This window comes from Lissotriton helveticus, chromosome 5_1 (assembly GCF_964261635.1).
Source record: "Lissotriton helveticus chromosome 5_1, aLisHel1.1, whole genome shotgun sequence".
In the NCBI taxonomy this organism is placed as follows: Eukaryota; Metazoa; Chordata; class Amphibia; order Caudata; family Salamandridae; genus Lissotriton; species Lissotriton helveticus.
Window position 1 is genome coordinate 164246111 of NC_136065.1, and position 24397 is coordinate 164270507.

General features: G+C 46.3%; 1 protein-coding gene across 1 annotated transcript in view; it reads right to left on the reverse strand.

The window, feature by feature from the left end:
- ADAMTSL2 (ADAMTS like 2) overlaps nucleotides 1–24397 on the reverse strand; it is a 190509-nt gene that overhangs the window by 14286 nt on the left and 151826 nt on the right. Inside the window, exons 16-17 of the mRNA XM_078641958.1 lie at nucleotides 16061–16231; nucleotides 15113–15289 (exon numbers count right to left, since the gene is read on the reverse strand). Coding sequence (XP_078498084.1) covers nucleotides 15113–15289; nucleotides 16061–16231 — 348 coding nt within the window. The remainder of the gene's footprint in view (nucleotides 1–15112; nucleotides 15290–16060; nucleotides 16232–24397) is intronic.

Sequence of the window (24397 nt, forward strand, 5' to 3'; positions counted from 1 at the left end):
CACATTCATCGACAACTGCACCTGGACCCCTCTATTCAGCAACCCACTGTCAACGAACCCTGCTTCAGATCCAACTTTCTAAGTTCATTCGTCCTGCCAAGGATTGTGATTATTATTTGAGGTGGCTCTCAATTTCTTACCATTAGTAAGGTGTGCTAACAAGGGTGTGGACACCCCTGTTAAATAAGCCTGGGCAGAGAAATTGACTCCTCTCACGGAGTTCGCGGAATTCAGGCACTCCTCACTCCCTGTGCAACGCGGAGTTCCTGATAACATTCTGCATTCCCCGCGGAGCGGAGTTTTCCTACATTGCCATGTAGGGCACATACATAATATGCTTCCTCTGGATGCAGCCATGTCAGAGTCAGGAGGGCCCTGTGCAATCATCGACGTCGCTTAAATCACTACGGAGCCTGTTAATAAAATAGCTACCCGTTGTGAGTTATGCCCCTGACTCATGCGCTGAACCTCCGTTTAACTTCACACCCAGAATTTGATGACGTGTGCTGCTCGCTCTCGATGCAGCTTCTGCTGCTGAAAGTCCTCCTCTCTCCTGGTGCATTTTCCCGGTGTGTAGTGCACCACGCTGGTGCTACTGGTGCCCGCCCTGGCTTGGAAGGCACCAGTTCACGAAAATATTTGCAAATCTACACCCATAGAACTACTACTTGAATGGGTGCAAATGTATTACTTTTGAATATTTTCAAATATTGCCAGCAGTAGGCTTGGAAGGCTAAGCCAGTCTCAGGTTTCAAGACATACTACTGATATTAAAACACTCAAGAGGTGATAGGACGAATGTTTGCAAATAGCCTAACCAATGGTAATCCCTCAACGCAGCATTCCAAACCATTGTTTTCGTCCACGGTTCCACGCTTGACAGAGGGCCTGCTTTCGTATATAGCACTCAGAGTAAAGGAAGACAGGGTGACAGAAGACTTTACTGCCTTTTCTGGAACTGCCAAATTTAGAGCTGTCCACCAGACCAGCGGACATCTCTATATGTCGGGAGGAACCACCATCACAGCAGTTTCCTCAATGCAGGAAACATTTAATATATGGCTGGCCATCAACCTTTTCCAATTTTTTTTTCAAAAACAAACTCCCAAAGCATTAGTTTGTTTTTCAAAAATAAATGTTCTAATGCCCACCCACTTTACTTTTCTGCCGTACTGTGGGGGCCATTTTGCTTTTTTTGCTTTCCCTCACCACCAGCATATACCTGTCGGTGACGGACAGTAAAAAAAAAGTCCACTCTGGGTAGGGCGGATGATTGGAAGGCTTCATTCCATGGGCATCTAGTCCATCGGGTCCTCAAAGGAAGTTTTACACTGACAGAGTAAAGTTTGCTACATTGGTATAAAACTTGTCGTCCATCCTACCTAAAATCAGGTGGAGGGATTTTGAGTTTGGCGGGCAGGGCACTTCATCGCTGTTGCAACTGAGTACACATCCAGTGATCTCCCCAAAGACCCACATAATGCAAATCAGTACTTCCTCTGCCCCTCATGGGAACAGTCCATCTCAAACCTTGGTCACCTCACACATTCACCTTGTGGCCCACTGCTTTTTTTAGTTAGGAAATTTGTGATTCATCCCCCCACCCCCTGCCGAATCTCACTGACTAAGCTACACCAATGAATGCGCATGCAAAATATAGCAGGTTCTTAATAATTTGCACACATAAGCAGAAAACCCAATCTCCACACATGCGTGCATGCACACACACACACACATACACACACACACCCAGACACACTGTGGCTCTATGCTCTTTTGCAAACCATTGGTCCAACTTAAAAATGCTATTGTTCTCTAAACTTTTTTTCACAGGCTCCATTCCCACAGCCTTCAACATTCTCATACACTCCTTTACAAGAAGTGTCAAGAAGTGTGGGCTGGATTATTCTTCATTCATTATTGGTTCAAATAAACGGATTGGGAAACAGGAGATTGACAAGCCCTCAGTCCAATCATTAAGCATAAATTCCATCATGCAATTCGATCACTTATAGCCATTTACAAAGCAGGAAGGATAACACAAACCTTCAACCAATAAGGGCGCTCTTTAGACACAGCTGCAGAGTACATAACGCACACTGACGCACTCACACATAACTCAACCAGGCGTTTTGCAGAGAAACCCCGAGACTGCAAGCAATGTTCATGCGCCCCGCACAAAGACCACAGGAATTACCAACACGTCCTGGGACATTCTTGCTGACAGACCCCTGCCAACAAGGAAAAAAAACACACTCACTGGCCTGGAGCCCCTAAAAGACTCCCCAAAGGAGAAAATCAATAGAACATTCATTCTGGGCCAGGATAGTTGTAAGAATGGCTGGCTGCAGCGCGCGGGCAGCCAGACGCTTCGACCACCAGCTCTCCATTGTTGTGTCTGTCTCGGTAAAAGTCCTTCTGAGGTCCAAGTCTGCGCGAGCTGAGAGTCTAAACACTTTAATTTCAATCCCCAAAACAAACCGAGATGTGATTACCTTTTGGCAGCGTCTTCTCCCAGCAGTGTCTACGAATTAGCAGAGCAGCTGTCTTGGCGAAGGCGGCCAGATTCTATACCTCGTCTAACAATGAAGCAGCATCTTTCTAGAATGACGCACTGCATGATTAATCTAGGCGCTTTGTAAGGTGCTATGTTTAGCCATTGTAGCAAAGGAAGGCGAGGAGCTAGTCTAAGGGGACAGGCGCATTAACGAGGCAGAGAGCCTTGTTTTCACCTACCTCTCTATGCATGCCATCTGATAAAAGGAACAGTACAATCTTTCTACCCCAGACAGGTGTGAGGGGGCTGGGCAGAAGAAATGGCGCAAAAGGAAAGCCCGGGAAGGAGCATGGGGGCTCGAAGAGCACGAAAGTCAAACCCATGTAGTGGCCCAACTATTTTTGAATCACCCAATATGGGTGCAGCAGGGCATATAAAGCACCTCAGGCAAGTGAAAAAGGCGGTTAGGGTATTCAGAGACTTCTTGACAGAGATCAGCGAAAGAAAAAACAAAGAACTACAAGTTCCCGCCAAAATTCAAGCCCTATTTTGGTAGCAATGGGAAAAGAGGCTCAAGCACCATCTGTGGGAAGTATTGATAAGGGCAAGTTTTCATGGAAGCCAGTCTGCAAGTTGAGGCACATGTGGAAAACTGCAGTAGACGGCGCACCATAACAGAATGCAAGAAACAGAGACGGTGCACAGGGAAGGACCAGCACAAGAAATAGGCCACATTCACCCCCATCTATACACCCAACAGAGGTCTAAAGAAAAAGAAAAGCTAACACAGCAGAAGAGCAGGCAACAAGGAGAGGATGGAACAACAGACTTGAAGGCACCTGCCCAAAATCACTACTGAGACTGCAATTAAAAGAATATCAAACTCAAGAGGATCAACAAGTACTATCTGAAGATTCCAAGAAGGTTTTCCCAGGCCATATAAAGGCCCACCGCATTTTACAATTTGCAAGAATCTGAAATTAGCACTAGAGCACCCAACCTTGGATGGATAATTGAAGGTAAGTAAACAATTTAATAAATAAAACGAATCTCGTAGCGCACCCTGCATCACATTTTGTGATGCAGGGCGCGCTACGAAATTTGTTTTATTTATTAAATTGTTTACTTACCTTCAATTATCCATACTCCGGTTTTTAGCAACCACCCACCCTGCCCCTCCCCGGCCCAGCCTCTCCGCCCCACCGAAACTCCCATACACGGGCCGTGGCTGGTACACAAAGACAGCGGACCCACCTGCTGCCCAGACCCAACGCCCAGAGGACATTGCCCACTACAGGCCCAAAAGGACAACCATCCCCCGCATCCTGACCCACATCCCCCACCTGCTGACGGTCCCAACCCATCGAACAACCAACATCCCTCCGCAGACAAAGCTGCCGGCTGCGCAGCACATACCGGCCTCTGGTACCATCCAACCCACAACTGCCAGAGTCGGTGGAGCCACACAGCCAGCCCCATCCAAGGTCATCACACATGTCCTGGATGCCAACATCAGCCTGGTACCCCAGCACCCTCACGTCACCCACACTGCACAGGAGCAGCTGGAGACCAAGCAAGGCCCCTTCGCCATAGCTGAATTCTGTCACGTGTCAGGGACAATCAACTGCACACATGTACCCCTCGTGCCCCCCGCCCACACTGCACACAACTACCGCAACAGAAAGCACACACATACCATGAATGTGCAGGCAATAGTGGACTGCCCGGGACTCCTCAACAATGTAGTGGCCAACTCCCCAGGCAGAGTGCATGATACTCACATCTCCGACAGCGAATCATCACCCAGTGCTCCAAGGATGGCACATATGGCAAAGCAGTTCCCGGTGTTAAGTCCAAAATAAACACACAACACACCGCCAGCCCACAGTCATGCAACTCATGACACTGCCAAAGGGCACGCAGCACAACTACATCCAACATGACTGTTAGAAACGGGACCTCTGGCTGGCCAAGGCTTGCGCCAAGGTCAGTCAGGGATCACCATTTCCAAGGTCAGGGCTAGGGAGTCACACACCAAGATAACCCCCGCTCACCCTCTAGGTAACGTGGCGCGAGCAGCAAGGCTAATCTCAGAGGCGATGTGTAAAGCGTTTGCGCGCGCACCCCAGCGACAACAACCAAAGGCCCACCACAAAGGAAACTCCACACAAGGTTATATCAAAAATAGCCTTTGTATTATAATAATAAGAACACATTAGATAACACACATACTTTACAATGTGCCAACAGGCACGGGCAAGATTTACAAGGGATTATGTACAGGACAGGGCCACCTGGACCACTGTCAGGGGTATGCACTTTTTAGAAATAACACTTGTAGGTATAACACTTTAGCACATACACATACAATGACTGTAACACAGAAATAGAAAATGTAGCATACAACCAGTAACAACTGGTAAAGGGAAAATACCTCCTACGCCACCCTAGTCTCTGTAGGGAAATCACGCAGGGAGCTAGGACCTATGGAAGGAAAACCTATCACCTACTACGCCACCCTAATCTCTGTAGGGAAATCACGCAGGGAGCTAGGACCTTATCATCAGGACCTATGGAAGGAAAACCTATCACCTCCTACGCCACCCTAGTCTCTGTAGGGAAATCACGCAGGGGGAAGGAAACCTAAAATAATCACCTAGGCAAGTAACATTTAGCAAAGGCAATTAAACATCAACATTCCTCTCAGCAGGTCACTTTTAGCAAAGGGAAATAAAAGAACAAAGAATCACCTAAGCAGGTCACTTTTAGCAAAGGTAATAATAAACAAGAATTGCACATGTAACATTAAAACACATTCAGAGGTGCAGGTTAGAACTTTTGCGCAAGAATCATATAGCAAAGAAATCACAATGCGCAGGGTGCATGTAGCACAACACTCAAAATGTCCCTCAGGCCAACTGGCCTCGAAAGGGGCGGAATGCCCTGAGTCTCAGTGTCAGGGAGGTCTGCGCAGGCAGCACAGACACAAAAGCCTAAACGTAGCAACTGTCCACTAAGTGCTGGACAGTTGTGAATAGCAGGTAGGCAAACGTTGGAGCCAGGTGGGCTCAAGAACAATGGTGGGGAGACACAGCGTGGGAGCCTCGGGGCTGCAACCAACTCACTGCCTGTGTCCCCCTAGAGCCTCTCAGGGCTCGCTAAGCAAAATAGGCAAGGTAGAGCTTAGCGCTCTAAAGCAATGAAATGCCCCCAGAGCCTCGGGGCTCGTAACTACAGGTAGGGCAAGGAGCCTCGCCGGGCTCGGCAACAACTGTGGCCTCTGGAGCCTCTCGGGGCTTACAAAGGACCAATGGGGGCGTTGGAGTCCCTCACGGGGGACTCAAGAACAGAATGGCCCCTCAGAGCCTCGTGGCCCTTGCAGCACAGATGGGGGGCGTTGGAGTCCCTCACGGGGGACTCTACCTCCATGAAAAATGCCCCCTGAAGCCCTCAGGCTTCCTAAAGCAATGCGCGCACGATCGCGCTACGGGGGAGGGGCGGACACCGACAACGTGTCCCGCGGCCCCTCTCCCTCCTCGGCACTCACCGGCAGTCTCAGGGCGGGCGGGGCTCCTCTCGTCCCGGGGCTCCTCTCTCCACTCGGGGAGCCTCGGGAACACGACCGGCTGCCTCCCTCGTCTCCCGCCTGGCCTTGTCTCCTCCACACGCCGCCTGACTTCCGCCGGGGCCGCCAATGGCAGCGCGGCCCTGGGGGTCAGGAGGCGGGACTTCCGGGTCGCTGCAGGCAGCGCGGCGGCCCGGCAAGCTTCCAGTGCGCCCGGGCTGCGGCGGTGATGTCCTGGGCAATGCCGGGTGGCACCGGCTCGAAAATAAATACAGACCACGGGGCAATGCCGGGTGGCACCGGCCTCGAGTTAAAAATAAAGCGAGGTGGCACTCGCTCAGCCTGGCAAAGCGCTCCAAAGCGCTAGAATCAAAATAAAGCGCACCCAGCGCTTCGGGGGAAAATAAAGCGCTCTCAGCGCTAAAAGCAAAACGAAGCGCTCCCAGCGCTGGGGACAAGGGAGAGCGCTCCCCCAGCACAGCAAAGCTCCAGCAAGGTCTGGAGGCAGACAGGGGGGCAAGGCAGGGCCAGAGCCAGCACACTGGGTCTCCAGGCAGGGAGACAAGCCAAGTGGCGGTCCTCTTGGCCCCAGCAGCAGCAACAGCCCCCTCTGGCAAGGATCCACAAGTAGAACCATTTCTGTGGGGACACAGCCCCATATTTATACAGAGAATTCCTTTGTTAGGAGGTGCAGGGTGGGGGGAAACCAGTTGCAGCTGGCTTGGGAGTACCCTTGATGGCCCAACCACCCCTTTCATTCACTGGGGAGGCTTGGGTCATTAGACAAACCACAGGGGGGCGGAGCCAGCATTGTGTGGGGAAAAACCCAGCCCATCCAGGACACAGATCTACTCCTCCCACACATCACTCATGCTGATCTCACACTCACCACCGGGCAGACCCATCCAGACTTCCTGGAGCCTGGCATGCCAGCCAGCTCCAGCCAATCACGCTCCACTATCCTCACTGCACACATACATCAATGTCCAGAAGTAGCACTTCCCTTCTAGACACATACAAGCCGCACATACCATTGCGCAGCATTCATTCTCACGAGTTCCCACATACCAAACTCGAGCCTGCACTCCCCACACATCAGGAACTACCAGGGCACACACACTCCCCATGCATTCCTATGGGAGAGCAGGCCAGCCATACTACACGCACGCACTTTCACTCTGGGACACAGGGAAAAAGTGCGCCAAGACCCAAAAATCACTACACAGGGTCACAAATAAAGGCAAAAAGATTCGGGGTGAACCTGCCCTAAGGCCCAAGTCTAACAATGACACACAACATGCCAACCGACCAGACACGACAACACGACTCCATTGGGAATCCAGCCTTGCCATGCCCACAACCCAGCCACGGCATGGCACCACACACACAATAGCAGGATGTGAGGAGAGGCATGGAGCTGGCATGTACGAGAGCGGCAAGTGACTAAGGAATGTGAACCTACCCAATGCCAGGTGTGGTGTAGAGGTGCCGGACAGAACTATGGAAATGGCCATGTGGAGATCAACTGCTGGTGCATGAAGTGTAGTGGCCAGTGGACGCTACTATGTCCCCACAGGCTGTGGGGCAGAACGTGGAAATGTTGCATGTTACATCCCTCCTGCATGTGCCTGCATAGTGGGTTGGACCTGGGTATGCCAGGCCTGCGTAGGGATGTAAACAAAAGGCCCGTCACACTGGTCGTCGTTCTCATTCGGACTGGACAACGCATCTGCCAGGGCGGCGCCTCTCAGTCCACCACGAGTCCTGCACTGAGTGCGGCGGGGCCTGTGTCTCTGTGTGCCTGCTGCATCCCGGGCTGCTGGTCCCCAGACCCGTTATGCCTGACACAGTGCACAAACGAGGCTCTGCACACCTGCCTACACTGGCGTGTGTCAAAGAGGGCCCACCACGTGCCGGTGCAAGCTCCAAGCACCAGTCCCGCGACCTCTGCAGCCTCCGCAGACCATCGCTGGCCCCGGACGCTGGCCCACATTACTCCTTTCTCATTGACATACTCCACCGGCGTCCTCTTCGGCCCAGTAGGTCCCACATGTGGAACTGTGTCCTGAGTCCTGAATGACAGTGACCCCAAGTCCGTGGCAGCAGCCACAGCACCAGACTCCCATCGATCAGTGAGGCATAATTCCATATCGCAGGACTGCGACACGTGGTGCCACTAACTCTGTTCAACGCAAGCCAGCGACATGTGGTGCCACTAACCCTGTTCAACGCAAGCCAGTGACACGTGGATGAGGGCTCAGGCCTACCCTGCGGACCAGTAGGTCCCACATCCAGCACTTAGTCGCGAATCATGAATGGCAGAGTCCACACCAGTGAACGCATGGAGAGGAGTAAGAGGAAGGTGAGGCTCTGTCCGGACAAAAGCCGGATAAGATTCACGGTGGAGATCGAACACTATCAACAACTGACCTGGTGCCATCAACCCTGTTCACCGCAAGTCAGCGGCCTGTGGCGGTAGGCCTGTGCTGGACGCTATGCATCCGGGGCCACTAACTCTGTGCAGCACAAGTCATGGGGCCTTTATGGTTGAATGGTTGTGTCCTTTACGATGTACACTGTTTTCAATTTCTGTCTGCACCAGGCAGCCCTTTGCGGGCTGGTGTGCACACACCCCACACACATCCAACACAGGTGTCACTCACTATGTTTGCCTGCTAGTCACTCGGTATGTGTGCCTGCTAATGTATGTGGCTGTGCGCACGTGCCTGTAGCCATTCACACCATCTGAGCAAGTGTGTCGGTGTGGTCATTGTGTCAGCATGATGGGCACGGGCCCTGCAACATCATAGTGTGCTGTCTTCAGCGAACGTTACAATGTCACCTCAACATTGGCAGTGACCCTGTACATCTAGCTTTGTACACACCCCCTGCATGCACAAGCTGCGTGTGCTGGTCCGGCGTACGTCAGGTCAGCGCAGGGGTGTGCTGATTCGGCAGGGGGAGTAGGGCGTGGCTCGGACCTGGGCAGGACGTGCGGTAAGTGTGTCTCTGTGTTGGGGTGTTGTCGCCACCAATGCCACAGTAGTCGATGTTGCAATGTAGTATGCACCAGGAGGGCAGGCCCGCACGTACGGGGACATGTAGGAGCGCAAGACCGCTCGGGGTCTTGGCACATGCATGCAAAGTGTTATGAGTATCAGTCCTGCGGATGCATGAGTCAGTTGCCTGGCCTCATTCGAAGCGCGATCACAACCAGCCATGTTTGTGCGTTTCACATCATTCCAGATGTCTGTTTTTCTTCCATTATCCTCCTCCGCTCTCAGGCTGCATTCACCTTGTCCATGATAGCCTGACACGTACAATGTTTTGTTGCCAATGGAGCTTGTGGGGTTGCATATTGGCTAGGGTAGCCTCCATTGTGCTTGGCTGTTGTTTTCGGTTTGGTTTGTCTTTCTTTTTCAGGCTTTTGTTGTGCTTATTCCTGCATGCTGTGTGTGTCGCGGGTGTGGCGGTGCTTATCCCTGCTTTCCTCATCGCGAATGGGCTCATCGCATGTTTTTTTTGTCTGGTGGTTTGTGTTTGTATCTCAATCGAGGTGGTTGTAGCGCAGGCATTGGTCGCAGTTCCCGCAGACTATTGCATGGTTGTGAATTCCACGTTCACACTGAGTTATTTTCCCGGGATTGGCTGCGATGTGTAAAGTTGAGTTAGCATTTTTTGGTGATGGTTAGCCCACGTTCTTGTGAACATCCCCCTTAGTGTGCTGGATTTAGATAAATGGTCTTTCACCTCTTAAATAGTATAGACTAAGTTGAGATTGCCATGTATTTGCTATATTTATTATTGTTGTCTTCACTGATTGCATTTGAAATAATATGCAAAGTATTTTTGCAAACATAAGTTTGGAATTTTCTTGTTTTCTTTATCATATTTTCAGTCCTAGAGCAGGTGAGGAACACTCCGCTGCCTTGTAAATATCCACAAAGACACACCAAACCATGGCCGAAAGGAAGACATTGGACCTATTCACAAATGCATTTTGGGGTACATAAAGTGATACCCTTGAAGCATTCTTTTACACACATTTACACATGCCTTTGTGAATTGGCCCCAAGATATCTAGAAAGGAAATAACATGAGAGTATTCAGGGAATATACATGCACATTCCCATACTGTTACTCTAGCTATAAGTGCAAAGACAACTGACCTCTTAGCACTTTTACTTATAGGGATGATTCACAAAGGTATGTAAGAGTAAGTAAAACAGTACTCCTGTAGTATTGCTTCCCGTATTAAGTAGTGCTTCTTTATTCATAAATACTTCTGAAAATTGGCCCTAAATGTACAGCACTTTAATGTAACACATTTTTTACTGAATGGCATATACGAGATGCACTGCTATCATGTGTAAATTGGTTGAATGAAGGATAGTTGACAGGGACAATAAAAAAATTCAAAAATCTTCAGGTATTCTAGAGGCGAACCTTGATATTTTGAGAACTGAAGAACCCTGTAAAATACTAATAATGAAAACAAAATTGATAATTAACCAGAATCAAATGAGCAAATATACTCCATGGCCTACTCCTATAAATGGGCACCATGCAGTAGTACATTTTCAATGAGTGGTTATTCATACTAAATGAGCCATGAAGGGTCAGCTTATGAATTGTGTTGGGTACCAGAGTTATAACAATGGAAAGGAAACTTCGCCAACATTGTCTACAGATTGGGCATTTCTTTTGACTTCTTTGCATTATAATGCTTGATCTTCAAGCACAGGGTCTCAAAGGCAGGGCCGGACTGGGAACCGAAACCGGCCCTGGCAAAGTGCTCGGCCGGCCCCCCCTCCCCCCTGGGGGTTGGGGGGTGCGACCGCGCTCTTTGCTAGGGCCGGTTTTCGGCCGATTTTGTTACAGTGCCGTTTTTGCAGCTATGCTGCAAAAAACGACCCTGTAACAAAACCGGCCCCCTGGGGCCCAAAACCGGCCCCCATCCTCGCGGCCGACCGGGGGATTGCCCGGTGCCTGCAACGGCCAGTCCGGGCCTGCTCAAAGGGATCACTTGTGTTGCACCATCGAAGAACTAAGGCCACCAAATTGCTGACTTAGAGCCTGTTTGTGAGTTTGGCAGACAGAGTGCTCTAACACAAATGTGGAGGAGTAACCTGTCCATCAAACAGTTACTCTGACTGCTCTATTTTGTATCAGATGAACTGTCAAATTTACGACGGTGTTACACCCTCTAGCTCGGCCATCAGAAAACTTACACGATGGCTCGACACAGGAGTTGTCGTGTAAACACACCAGACTGCCGTCCTATTTAGAGCGGGCAGTCTGGTGTTTTTTTTTCTGTTTGGGACTGCCAAGGAAAACCTGGCAGTCCTGGACATAAAAAAAATATACTAATGACTCTCAGCGTGCCAGGGTCATTAATATTTAGATTTTTCAAAAATACAAACTCTTGCTTTGGGAATTTGTTTTTGAAAAAGAAAAATGTTTGGTAAGTGCCCTTATGAAACATGACAGCCACTCACCAAACTTTCTGTGCTTTCAAAGGAGCTAGATGAAGGCGGCTCTTGGGAAGGCACCGCGATCGCCTCCTGGCCGGCAGTGATCTCACAATATGGCAAGCGCTAGTCTGTCAGGTTGGCTGACGTAATGTTTTCTGCCACCCTGATGGATGGCGGGCCGCCTGTGCAACCCTGAATCAGGCATGTGTCATCAGATGGCAATACTCTTATACATTGATTAGATACATCTGCTTTCAACAGGCCAGATGGAGATGAAATTCATTTTGCTGTAGGTCAGCAGGCAGTGTACTATACCCCTTGTCCCAGATCCTTCAGTACCACCCACTGTGCTTGTGTTATCTGCAATCTGTGATTTTGAGCCAACAACAGTGAAACACACATTTCTTAATCTCCCATAAAGTAGACCTAACTAGAATAAAAAAGGACTCGCTCTCAAGAAGTAATACCAATAATGCACTGGGCGGTATCGTCGCCCCGATTTTTGTCCACTCACTTAACTGCTTCTAACAGCAAGGATAACTTATCCAATGAGAACCTTGCAAACAGGCTTCCCATAGCAACATGCATTAAATCAGACAGTTGAAAAAATAACCTAATGTGAAAAAAATGGAATTCTTGGATGCTTTATTGGCAATCATTTAATCCAGACCACATGCTGTGAAAGCGTCCTTGATTTTAGCTAGATTGTTTTTCACTGTTCTATCTGGGGAGTACTCTAGGAAATGATATCTCACAACGTAAATTGAATCTGTCTTGTGAAACTGTGAACTTTCACTGCGTAACATGTTTGCCAAGCAATGCTTCATAGCCCTTGTGGGAAGGACGGGTTATCCAAAGTCTTCAACAACTAAGGGAACCTTGATAAAAGCTTGATCTTCATTTGCCCTTAGACTCAAATCTGATTTCTAAGGATGTTCTTAGTGCAGTAGTAGCTGGCACGGATCGGGGATGGCGGGGCAGGGAGAAGGTGGGGGGTGGTCCTTGGTGAAAAAAAGGGGAAAAAACGAACCTTATTCGTGCGTCTCTCTTCTGTCTCTCCCTTCAGGCTGGAACAGGAAGCACCCAGGCTCCCCTGAGCCAATCACAATGCTGCAATGCAGCATTGTGATTGGTCTGAATGCTGTGGTTCAGCGTTCAGGCAGGAGATGGGAGCCTAGGCTGTAATGCAGGTTGGTGAAGAAGATGCAAAGTTTGCATAACTGTTTGGCCTGCCTGTCATATGAGCAGCCCCGCCCCACCCGCAAAGCTGCTGCAGCAGGAAAGCATAAAATGATAATAACATCCAGTTATTATCATTTTATTTTTCCTTTAATTCAGTGCTGCAAAGCAGTGGGTCGACGCTCCTCCCCCTTAGCGGAGGAGCCACCACTGTCTTAGTGTAAAGCCAAGTGGGATACAAAAACCTCCTTCAAGCAGGGTGATAGTTTTAACAACAGGAACTCATGTCTCGGCAACATGTACTGAGATGCCACAACTATGCTAAAATATACTACAAGTACATCTGGTAAATCTTTAGCTAGTTACAGCGTGGGGCAGTGCCCCGAGGAGTAATTCATGTGGTGTAGCTGGGACGCAAAGTGTGCAATTTGGACTCCAAATATTATAATTCTTAGCCCACAACAGCCTGAAGTCTGCTACCCACCAAGGGTAGCAAAGGAAACAAACACCTTTTCTCTCTGCGCCCCCCAAAAAATATGGAAGTGGCTACCTGTCAATGCGTGACTATCTCCACTTAGGCCTGCACTCTTCGGGGAAAAACCATCCCTCGGATGCTGATGTAGGTAGTCTTTGTTTGCATTAATGAAAAAACATTTTAGGAAGGACTTCATCAAGAAAAATGGTATTAAAGACTCATTCCTCATTTAAAAATAAGCTGCTTCAATTAAGCATTCGCTACTGAGGTTTGCGAACTGCAAGCAGAAGGTCCGAGGCTAGTACACTGTGTATGACTGTAATTTATGCATGCTTTATCAAAAAGGAACTATGAAACCATACTCCATTATTAGAAATCTTATTGTGGAGAGGTGTGGCTCACTGGTTAGAGGCGGCAGACCTGTAAGCAGAGAACGGCCCGGGACCAGGGTTCAATTCCCGACGCGGCAGGGTCTTGGACCAGGGTCAACGGACTTGATAATTCTCGCCTCAGTGCCTACTCTAACCAGGGAACACACTCGGCAACTCTGGGCATTAAGCTTGCCTCATCTCTATAACGGCCCCCCACAGACGCCGGGGATGCCTGGTTTCACCCTGGAGATACCCAGAAAGGGACCATCTCACAGGGAAAACCAGGACGGGTTCCCCAGCGGTCTACAGCGCCAGGACACTCGGGTAGAGTAACAGTGCGCTTTACAAGTTTCCAACATTTATTGTCTGATCCCACATGTGTCAATGTTGTCAGCATTTTTAAATGGATAACGGGTTTTGCTGTTTCCAGGATTGCTGGAGTGGGTATAAACCATTAGAATGTGTTTTTATTTACTACTTAACACAATATTCCCATCTCCAGACATTGTCAAAAAGGTTGTGACCCAATGCAATGGCTCTGAAGACAGCCATCTCGCGATCACAGCAAACTAAGTAGGCTTAGTACTGTAACACAATACAACACAATACAACACATGACCCACAGGTCCGACACAGATTTCGGCAGCTATGCTTCAATCACTGAGTAATCTAGGGCCGTCAAAGATTTTTTAATTCGCAAGATACACAAAGTCGAAATTCCAGCACATATGTCCTCCTCATGCACAATCAGCACATACGTGTATGCAAACAGACCGAAAGAAAACAGCATTTGCGTGGCTTTACTTTTTTTTTTACTCACACCATTGCACAGCGTGGGAGAATAAAATCTGAAGTTAACAATGTGCTTATCCCGTGGACTGTCACTAAAAGAAAATTCTTGGTGTTTCTTAAAAAAAAATAAGCATGGGCATAACCAACATGTCTGACATTGGCAATCATGCATCGGTCTGCCTTTAACTTTTGGGAAATTTATATATGCAATTAATACCAGACATATAAACGTCAAATGAACTCATTATCAGGCAGCTGTACACAAGTCACTAGGTCTAAAGTGCTGTCACTCACAGTGCAAGACAACCGATGGATGAGGGCCGCTGAGCCACACTCCATGGTGTTTGGGGTGGTGGGCGGATGCAAAATGTACATGCCATTCAGACAGATCAATGGATAGAGAGGGCTGACTTAACGTCCCTTTATCTACACATGTATGTATTTTTATTATAATTTTTTTAAACATTAGGGTGAAAGGAAGTAAAAGCTGCCAGACCTAATTAAATTCATAGATAAAGGCACTTTTTGTATGCCTATGAAAATTGGAGTGCCTCAAAGGAATCATTCATACACTTAGGATTTGAATCTCTATATAGAAAATTTTGAGAATGAAAAAGAAAAGACAGTGTAAAAGCGGGTCTGTGCCCCATGGTAAGGGGTTGCAAAATAGCAGGAAGCCTCCAAAGGTAAATTTTGGCTAGGTACAGATTGAGTAGAAAACTTTCCAAAAGTCCATATTTGATAACATGCACGTTTTACCTCTGACCATGGCGTTGTGTACCATTTAAAACATGGTCGCTCGAAGCATGTGCTCTCGTCAGCATCTTTCGTACTCGTATCGCAGTCCGCAGGGTTCCGGTTCTTCAGTTTACCATTTGCTATCTCCACACATTGGACGATCCTCTTCTTGACTCCACGGCCACATGTGGTATTACACTATGGAGAAGGGATACCCCGGCAAAGTGAGTCTCAGTATACCATAATGTTCCTATTACTCTCAGCCACAGTGATCAAGAAGCACAACAAGTCTCAAACTAGATCAAACTGTGGCATGAAGGCTAGAGCATCCACTCGACACAGACAGCATCCACTCGACACAGAGAGATTCCGTACCGCTGTGGTAACTAGTTAGATTGCATTATTGTGTATACATATACTTGTTTGTAAGGCTGGCACGGATTTAGAGGGAGAATGGTCTATTGCCAAAGTGTAAGACTTCCCAACAGGCTACTCAGAGTTAAGGGAATCAGTAGTAGAACAAATCATGTATCAGGTGATTCTTGCATATGGCCGGATGTACCCTAACACAGACACGGCAGCCTATTGGGTATTTACACAATCACCATATACCAATTCACCACTAACATAACACAACATAACACAACAGAGCACAATACAGCCTGTGAGTGCATCAAGGTGCACAGTTCCATTTACATCTAAAGAAAGGACACCCCCACTGAAGTATATTAGACTAATGATGCCTGAGAGAGACTCAGAGCGATGGTCTGTGGTCTGACATGTGTTCAATACCAATTTCATAAAATTGTGCTTTCCACTCTTTACAATTGAAGACGAACACCCCAGGAAATTGTGAAGAGAAATATAGAATGGAGATTAGAAATTCCTATGAAACTGCCCATTGATGAGGCACACATGCTAAGCAAACTACAGAAGTTCCCATCAGGAAACAGTGGCAGCAAGCCTTACCCTTTCCCAGTCTTGTGTCAGCCACTGTGGTGGGCAGTTCTTGTCGCCGCAGGGGTGTATAGCCAGAGGCTTCAGCTCAATGAGGCACTGCGACTCTGGCACCACTCTGCCATCTGCAGTCTTACAAAAGACATGTCTGACCATCTGGCCCTGTCCACAGCCTCCACTGCACTGAAAAGGAAATACAAGTGATAGGTCAGTAGGACAAGTAGGAGCAGGCTTTAGCATTATCAAAAATACTATGGGCACCATTTAGGATTTGGTGGCGATTAGGAGCCTTGCCGCACAACATCAGGTCTTCAGCCCACCGAACATGAGGTTAACATTCAGCTTTAGAGGTGGGACCAAAGATTGGCACCAGTGGAGCTGAAGGATGCTCCACGGCTGCACAGGTACTAGCAGCAGCATCAGGTCAAAGGGTGGTCCTCCTGAAGTAAATGTTCTCTGCATGAATAGTCTGAGGATGCCATTGTCTGTATTTAACATATGACCTTTGCACATTTTACATCAAATCCAAAATGAAGCCAGTCCTACTGCTTAGATTGCACATTGTATGGTGGAAAATTGTTTTAAATGATCATTGTGATGTTTTATCCCAGTCTCATGTACCAGCAGCACTGCAGGGTAGTATATCAATGATACAATGGTACCTAATACAAACAAGGACCAACAACCCCCACCATCACCCTGTCTGGTTAGTAAAAGACAGATATAATTGGAAGTAGGTGGGCCCCTAACATCACTGATGCAATGGCACTTCTGCACTATTTTCACTAATGACTAGCACACAACATTTATGTACTTATTTTGCCTTAGCATACTAATGATTGAAAGTTCTAGATGTATTTTAAAAAATTCTTGTTTGAAATAGGATTTGTTATATGTTCCTCCTCAAACACTTTGTTTTGCAGCTGAATAGTAACATTCTACATTTTCAACACTTCTGGGGACTCTGCAGACTTCTGGATTGGTTCCTATCCTCTGGAACATTCTTCATTTTAGATTCCATTTCTTTGTTAATATTCTCTCGTTCTACTAAAGGCTGAAAAGTGTTTACTTTCCACCTAAGTGGAGACAATATCACTCTGTGACTCAGCTGATGACCTATTGCCATACATTATACAAAGCATTTGTTCTTTAAATCAGGCAGCAAACAACCGTATATCAAATAAGGCGTACAGAAAACAACAAGGGCCAAAACCCTCTGCTTTTCTAAAGAGCTTCATTCGCAGGTCAGTGGTAATGTGACATTCACCACAAATAGTAGGCTGTCCTATATACCACCTCTTGGTTCCTCTGTCGCTCCATTTTCCTACTCCATTTAGAGGTTAGGGAATGGGGTAATCCTGTTGATGAAAACCCCATTACATGAACATCATAAATTTGGAGCGGCCACCTATTTTAGGGTTGTCCCCTCAATTGTCATGAGAGGTTTTCCAATCTGCAACCACCATCTGCAACCACCATGTCAAATTTGTCAGTCCAGTACAATTACCCTACATGTCCCCACGTGCTGAGTAAAAGTGCCAGCACTTTGGGAACATTAACTGTGTAATTTTCAAAGACGAGACCCAATTTCAGGGTCTTATTTACAAATGAAGTAAGTGATGACAGGTCTGCCAAGTGCTTTCATTGAAAAATGGTCACCAGCAGGCTAAAAACTCGAAGTCTGGTCTGCTGACCATGATAGGCTCCCTTACTTCCTCTCTGGGCATTTCCCTGCATCCATAAGGCTCTTACTACATCTCAATGGATTTCCGTCCATGATTATGTGTTGCCCTACTTCTATATGGTTTTTGTACATACCTATGAGCTGCCCTACTTCTCTATGATTCGCCCTTTCATCTCTATGGATTTCCCTACATTTTTGTGTATTGCCCTACCATGAGTTGCACAACAGCTCTAGGAGGTGCCAAACATCTTCATGCATCTCCCTACTTCTCTATGGATTGACATGCATCTCTATGGAGTGACATGCATCTCTATGGAGTAACATGAATCTCTACGGAGTGACATGCATCTCTATGGATTGACATGCATCTCCATGGAGTGACATGCATCACTATGGACTGACATGCATCTCCATGGAGTGACATGCATCTCTATGGACTGACATGCATCTCTATGGAGTAACATGCATCTCTATGGAGTGCCATGCATCTCTATTGAGTGAGATGCATCTCTATTGAGTGAGATGCATCTCTATGGATTGATATGCATCTCTATGGATCGACATGCATCTCTAATGTGTGACATGCATCTCTATGGATTGACATGCATCTATATGGAGTGATATGCATCTCTATGGAGTGACATGCATCTCTATGGATTGACATGCATCTCTATGGAGTGATATGCATCTCTATGGATTGACATGCATCTCTATGGATTGACATGCATCTCTATGGAGTGACATGCATCTATATGGATTGACATGCATCTATATTGAGTGGCATGCATCTCTATGGAGTAACATGCATCTCTATGGATTGACATGCATCTCTATTGAGTGACATGCATCTCTATGGAGTGACATGCATCTCTATGGATTGACATGCATCTCTATGGAGTGACATGCATCTCTATGGAGTGATATGCATCTCTATGGAGTGACATGCATCTCTATGGATTGACATGCATCTCTATGGAGTGATATGCATCTCTATGGATTGACATGCATCTCTATGGATTGACATGCATCTCTATGGAGTGACATGCATCTATATGGATTGACATGCATCTCTATTGAGTGGCATGCATCTCTATGGAGTAACATGCATCTCTATGGATTGACATGCATCTCTATTGAGTGACATGCATCTCTATGGAGTGACATGCATCTCTATGGATTGACATGCATCTCTATGGAGTGACATGCATCTCTATGGAGTGACATGCATCTCTATGGAGTGATATGCATCTCTAATGAGTGACATGCATCTCTATGGATTGACATGCATCTCTATGGAGTAACATGCATCTCCATGGATTGACATGCATCTCTATTGAGTGAGATGCATCTCTATGGATTGATATGCATCTCTGTGGATTGACATGCATCTCTAATGTGTGACATGCATCTCTATGGATTGACATGCATCTCTATGGCTTGACATGCATCTCTATGGAGTGACATACATCTCTATGGAGTGACATGCATCTCTATGGATTGACATGCATCTCTATGGAGTGACATGCATCTCTATGGAGTGACATGCATCCCTATGGAGTGACATGCATCTCTATGGAGTGACATGCATCTCTATGGATTGACATGCATCTCTATGGATTGACATGCATCTCTATGGAGTGACATGCATCTCTATGGAGTGACATGCATCTCTATGGAGTGACATGCATCTCTATTGAGTGACATGCATCTCTATTGAGTGAGATGCATCTCTATGGATTGACAGGCATCTCTAATGTGTGACATGCATCTCTATGGATTGACATGCATCTCTATGGAGTAACATGCATCTCCATGGATTGACATGCATCTCTATTGAGTGAGATGCATCTCTATGGATTGATATGCATCTCTGTGGATTGACATGCATCTCTAATGTGTGACATGCATCTCTATGGATTGACATGCATCTCTATGGCTTGACATGCATCTTTATGGAGTGACATACTTCTCTATGGAGTGACATGCATCTCTATGGATTGACATGCATCTCTATGGAGTGACATGCATCTCTATGGAGTGACATGCATCTCTATGGAGTGACATGCATCTCTATGTAGTGACATGCATCTCTATGGATTGACATGCATCTCTATGGATTGACATACATCTCTATGTGGTGACATGCATCTCTATGGATTGACATGTATCTCCATGAAGTGACATGCATCTTTATGGATTGCCTCGTCTCCATGGACTGACATGCATCTGTATAGATTGGCATGAACCTCTATGGATTGACATGCATTTCTATGGATTGACATGCATCTCTATGGCATGACATGCATCTCTATGGCGTGACATGTATCTCAATGGATTTACATGCATCTCAGTGGCATGACATGCATCTCTATGGATTAACATGCATCTTGATGGATTGATATGCATCTCCATGGCATGACACGCATCTCTATGGCTTGCCCCCATGTCTATGGATTGAAATGCATCTTTGTGCATTGACATGCTTCTCAACGGATTGACACGCATCTCTATGGATTGCCCCATCTCTGTGCATTGACATGCATCTCTATGGATTGCCCCATCTCTGTGCATTGACATGCATCTCTATGGATTGCCCCATCTCTATGGAGTAACATGCATCTCTATGGATTGACATGCATCTCTATTGAGTGACATGCATCTCTATGGAGTGACATGCATCTCTATGGATTGACATGCATTTCTATGGAGTGACATGCATCTCTATGGAGTGACATGAATCTCTATGGAGTGATATGCATCTCTAATGTGTGACATGCATCTCTATGGATTGACATGCATCTCTATGGAGTAACATGCATCTCCATGGATTGACATGCATCTCTATTGAGTGAGATGCATCTCTATGGATTGATATGCATCTCTGTGGATTGACATGCATCTCTAATGTGTGACATGCATCTCTATGGATTGACATGCATCTCTATGGCTTGACATGCATCTCTATGGAGTGACATACATCTCTATGGAGTGACATGCATCTCTATGGATTGACATGCATCTCTATGGAGTGACATGCATCTCTATGGAGTGACATGCATCCCTATGGAGTGAAATGCATCTCTATGGAGTGACATGCATCTCTATGGATTGACATGCATCTCTATGGATTGACATGCCTCTCTATGGAGTGACATGCATCTCTATGGAGTGACATGCATCTCTATGGAGTGACATGCATCTCTATTGAGTGACATGCATCTCTATTGAGTGAGATGCATCTCTATGGATTGACAGGCATCTCTAATGTGTGACATGCATCTCTATGGATTGACATGCATCTCTATGGAGTAACATGCATCTCCATGGATTGACATGCATCTCTATTGAGTGAGATGCATCTCTATGGATTGATATGCATCTCTGTGGATTGACATGCATCTCTAATGTGTGACATGCATCTCTATGGATTGACATGCATCTCTATGGCTTGACATGCATCTCTATGGAGTGACATACATCTCTATGGAGTGACATGCATCTCTATGGATTGACATGCATCTCTATGGAGTGACATGCATCTCTATGGAGTGACATGCATCTCTATGGAGTGACATGCATCTCTATGGAGTGACATGCATCTCTATGGATTGACATGCATCTCTATGGATTGACATACATCTCTATGTGGTGACATGCATCTCTATGGAGTGACATGCATCTCTATGGATTGACATGTATCTCTATGGACTGACATGCATCTCCATGGAGTGACATGCATCTCTATGGACTGACATGCATCTCTATGGAGTAACATGCATCTCTATGGAGTGCCATGCATCTCTATAGAGTGACATGCATCTCTATTGAGTGAGATGCATCTCTATTGAGTGAGATGCATCTCTATGGATTGATATGCATCTCTATGGATCGACATGCATCTCTAATGTGTGACATGCATCTCTATGGATTGACATGCATCTATATGGAGTGACATACATCTCTATGGAGTGATATGCATCTCTATGGAGTGACATGCATCTCTATGGATTGACATACATCTCTATGGAGTGATATGCATCTCTATGGATTGACATGCATCTCTATGGATTGACATGCATCTCTATGGAGTGACATGCATCTATATGGATTGACATGCATCTATATTGAGTGGCATGCATCTCTATGGAGTAACATGCATCTCTATGGATTGACATGCATCTCTATTGAGTGACATGCATCTCTATGGAGTGACATGCATCTCTATGGATTGACATGCATCTCTATGGAGTGACATGCATCTCTATGGAGTGATATGCATCTCTATGGAGTGACATGCATCTCTATGGATTGACATGCATCTCTATGGAGTGATATGCATCTCTATGGATTGACATGCATCTCTATGGATTGACATGCATCTCTATGGAGTGACATGCATCTATATGGATTGACATGCATCTCTATTGAGTGGCATGCATCTCTATGGAGTAACATGCATCTCTATGGATTGACATGCATCTCTATTGAGTGACATGCATCTCTATGGAGTGACATGCATCTCTATGGATTGACATGCATCTCTATGGAGTGACATGCATCTCTATGGAGTGACATGCATCTCTATGGAGTGATATGCATCTCTAATGTGTGACATGCATCTCTATGGATTGACATGCATCTCTATGGAGTAACATGCATCTCCATGGATTGACATGCATCTCTATTGAGTGGGATGCATCTCTATGGATTGATATGCATCTCTGTGGATTGACATGCATCTCTAATGTGTGACATGCATCTCTATGGATTGACATGCATCTCTATGGCTTGACATGCATCTCTATGGAGTGACATACATCTCTATGGAGTGACATGCATCTCTATGGATTGACATGCATCTCTATGGAGTGACATGCATCTCTATGGAGTGACATGCATCCCTATGGAGTGACATGCATCTCTATGGAGTGACATGCATCTCTATGGATTGACATGCATCTCTATGGATTGACATGCATCTCTATGGAGTGACATGCATCTCTATGGAGTGACATGCATCTCTATGGAGTGACATGCATCTCTATTGAGTGACATGCATCTCTATTGAGTGAGATGCATCTCTATGGATTGACAGGCATCTCTAATGTGTGACATGCATCTCTATGGATTGACATGCATCTCTATGGAGTAACATGCATCTCCATGGATTGACATGCATCTCTATTGAGTGAGATGCATCTCTATGGATTGATATGCATCTCTGTGGATTGACATGCATCTCCAATGTGTGACATGCATCTCTATGGATTGACATGCATCTCTATGGCTTGACATGCATCTCTATGGAGTGACATACATCTCTATGGAGTGACATGCATCTCTATGGATTGACATGCATCTCTATGGAGTGACATGCATCTCTATGGAGTGACATGCATCTCTATGGAGTGACATGCATCTCTATGGAGTGACATGCATCTCTATGGATTAACATGCATCTCTATGGATTGACATACATCTCTATGTGGTGACATGCATCTCTATGGAGTGACATGCATCTCTATGGATTGACATGTATCTCCATGAAGTGACATGCATCTTTATGGATTGCCTCGTCTCCATGGACTGACATGCATCTGTATAGATTGGCATGAACCTCTATGGATTGACATGCATTTCTATGGATTGACATGCATCTCTATGGCATGACATGCATCTCTATGGCGTGACATGTATCTCAATGGATTTACATGCATCTCAGTGGCATGACATGCATCTCTGTGGATTAACATGCATCTTGATGGATTGATATGCATCTCCATGGCATGACACGCATCTCTATGGCTTGCCCCCATGTCTATGGATTGAAATGCATCTTTGTGCATTGACATGCTTCTCAACGGATTGACACGCATCTCTATGGATTGCCCCATCTCTGTGCATTGACATGCATCTCTATGGATTGCCCCATCTCTGTGCATTGACATGCATCTCTATGGATTGCCCCATCTCTATGGAGTAACATGCATCTCTATGGATTGACATGCATCTCTATTGAGTGACATGCATCTCTATGGAGTGACATGCATCTCTATGGATTGACATGCATCTCTATGGAGTGACATGCATCTCTATGGAGTGACATGCATCTCTATGGAGTGATATGCATCTCTAATGTGTGACATGCATCTCTATGGATTGACATGAATCTCTATGGAGTAACATGCATCTCCATGGATTGACATGCATCTCTATTGAGTGAGATGCATCTCTATGGATTGATATGCATCTCTGTGGATTGACATGCATCTCTAATGTGTGACATGCATCACTATGGATTGACATGCATCTCTATGGCTTGACATGCATCTCTATGGAGTGACATACATCTCTATGGAGTGACATGCATCTCTATGGATTGACATGCATCTCTATGGAGTGACATGCATCTCTATGGAGTGACATGCATCCCTATGGAGTGACATGCATCTCTATGGAGTGACATGCATCTCTATGGATTGACATGCATCTCTATGGATTGACATGCATCTCTATGGAGTGACATGCATCTCTATGGAGTGACATGCATCTCTATGGAGTGACATGCATCTCTATTGAGTGACATGCATCTCTATTGAGTGAGATGCATCTCTATGGATTGACAGGCATCTCTAATGTGTGACATGCATCTCTATGGATTGACA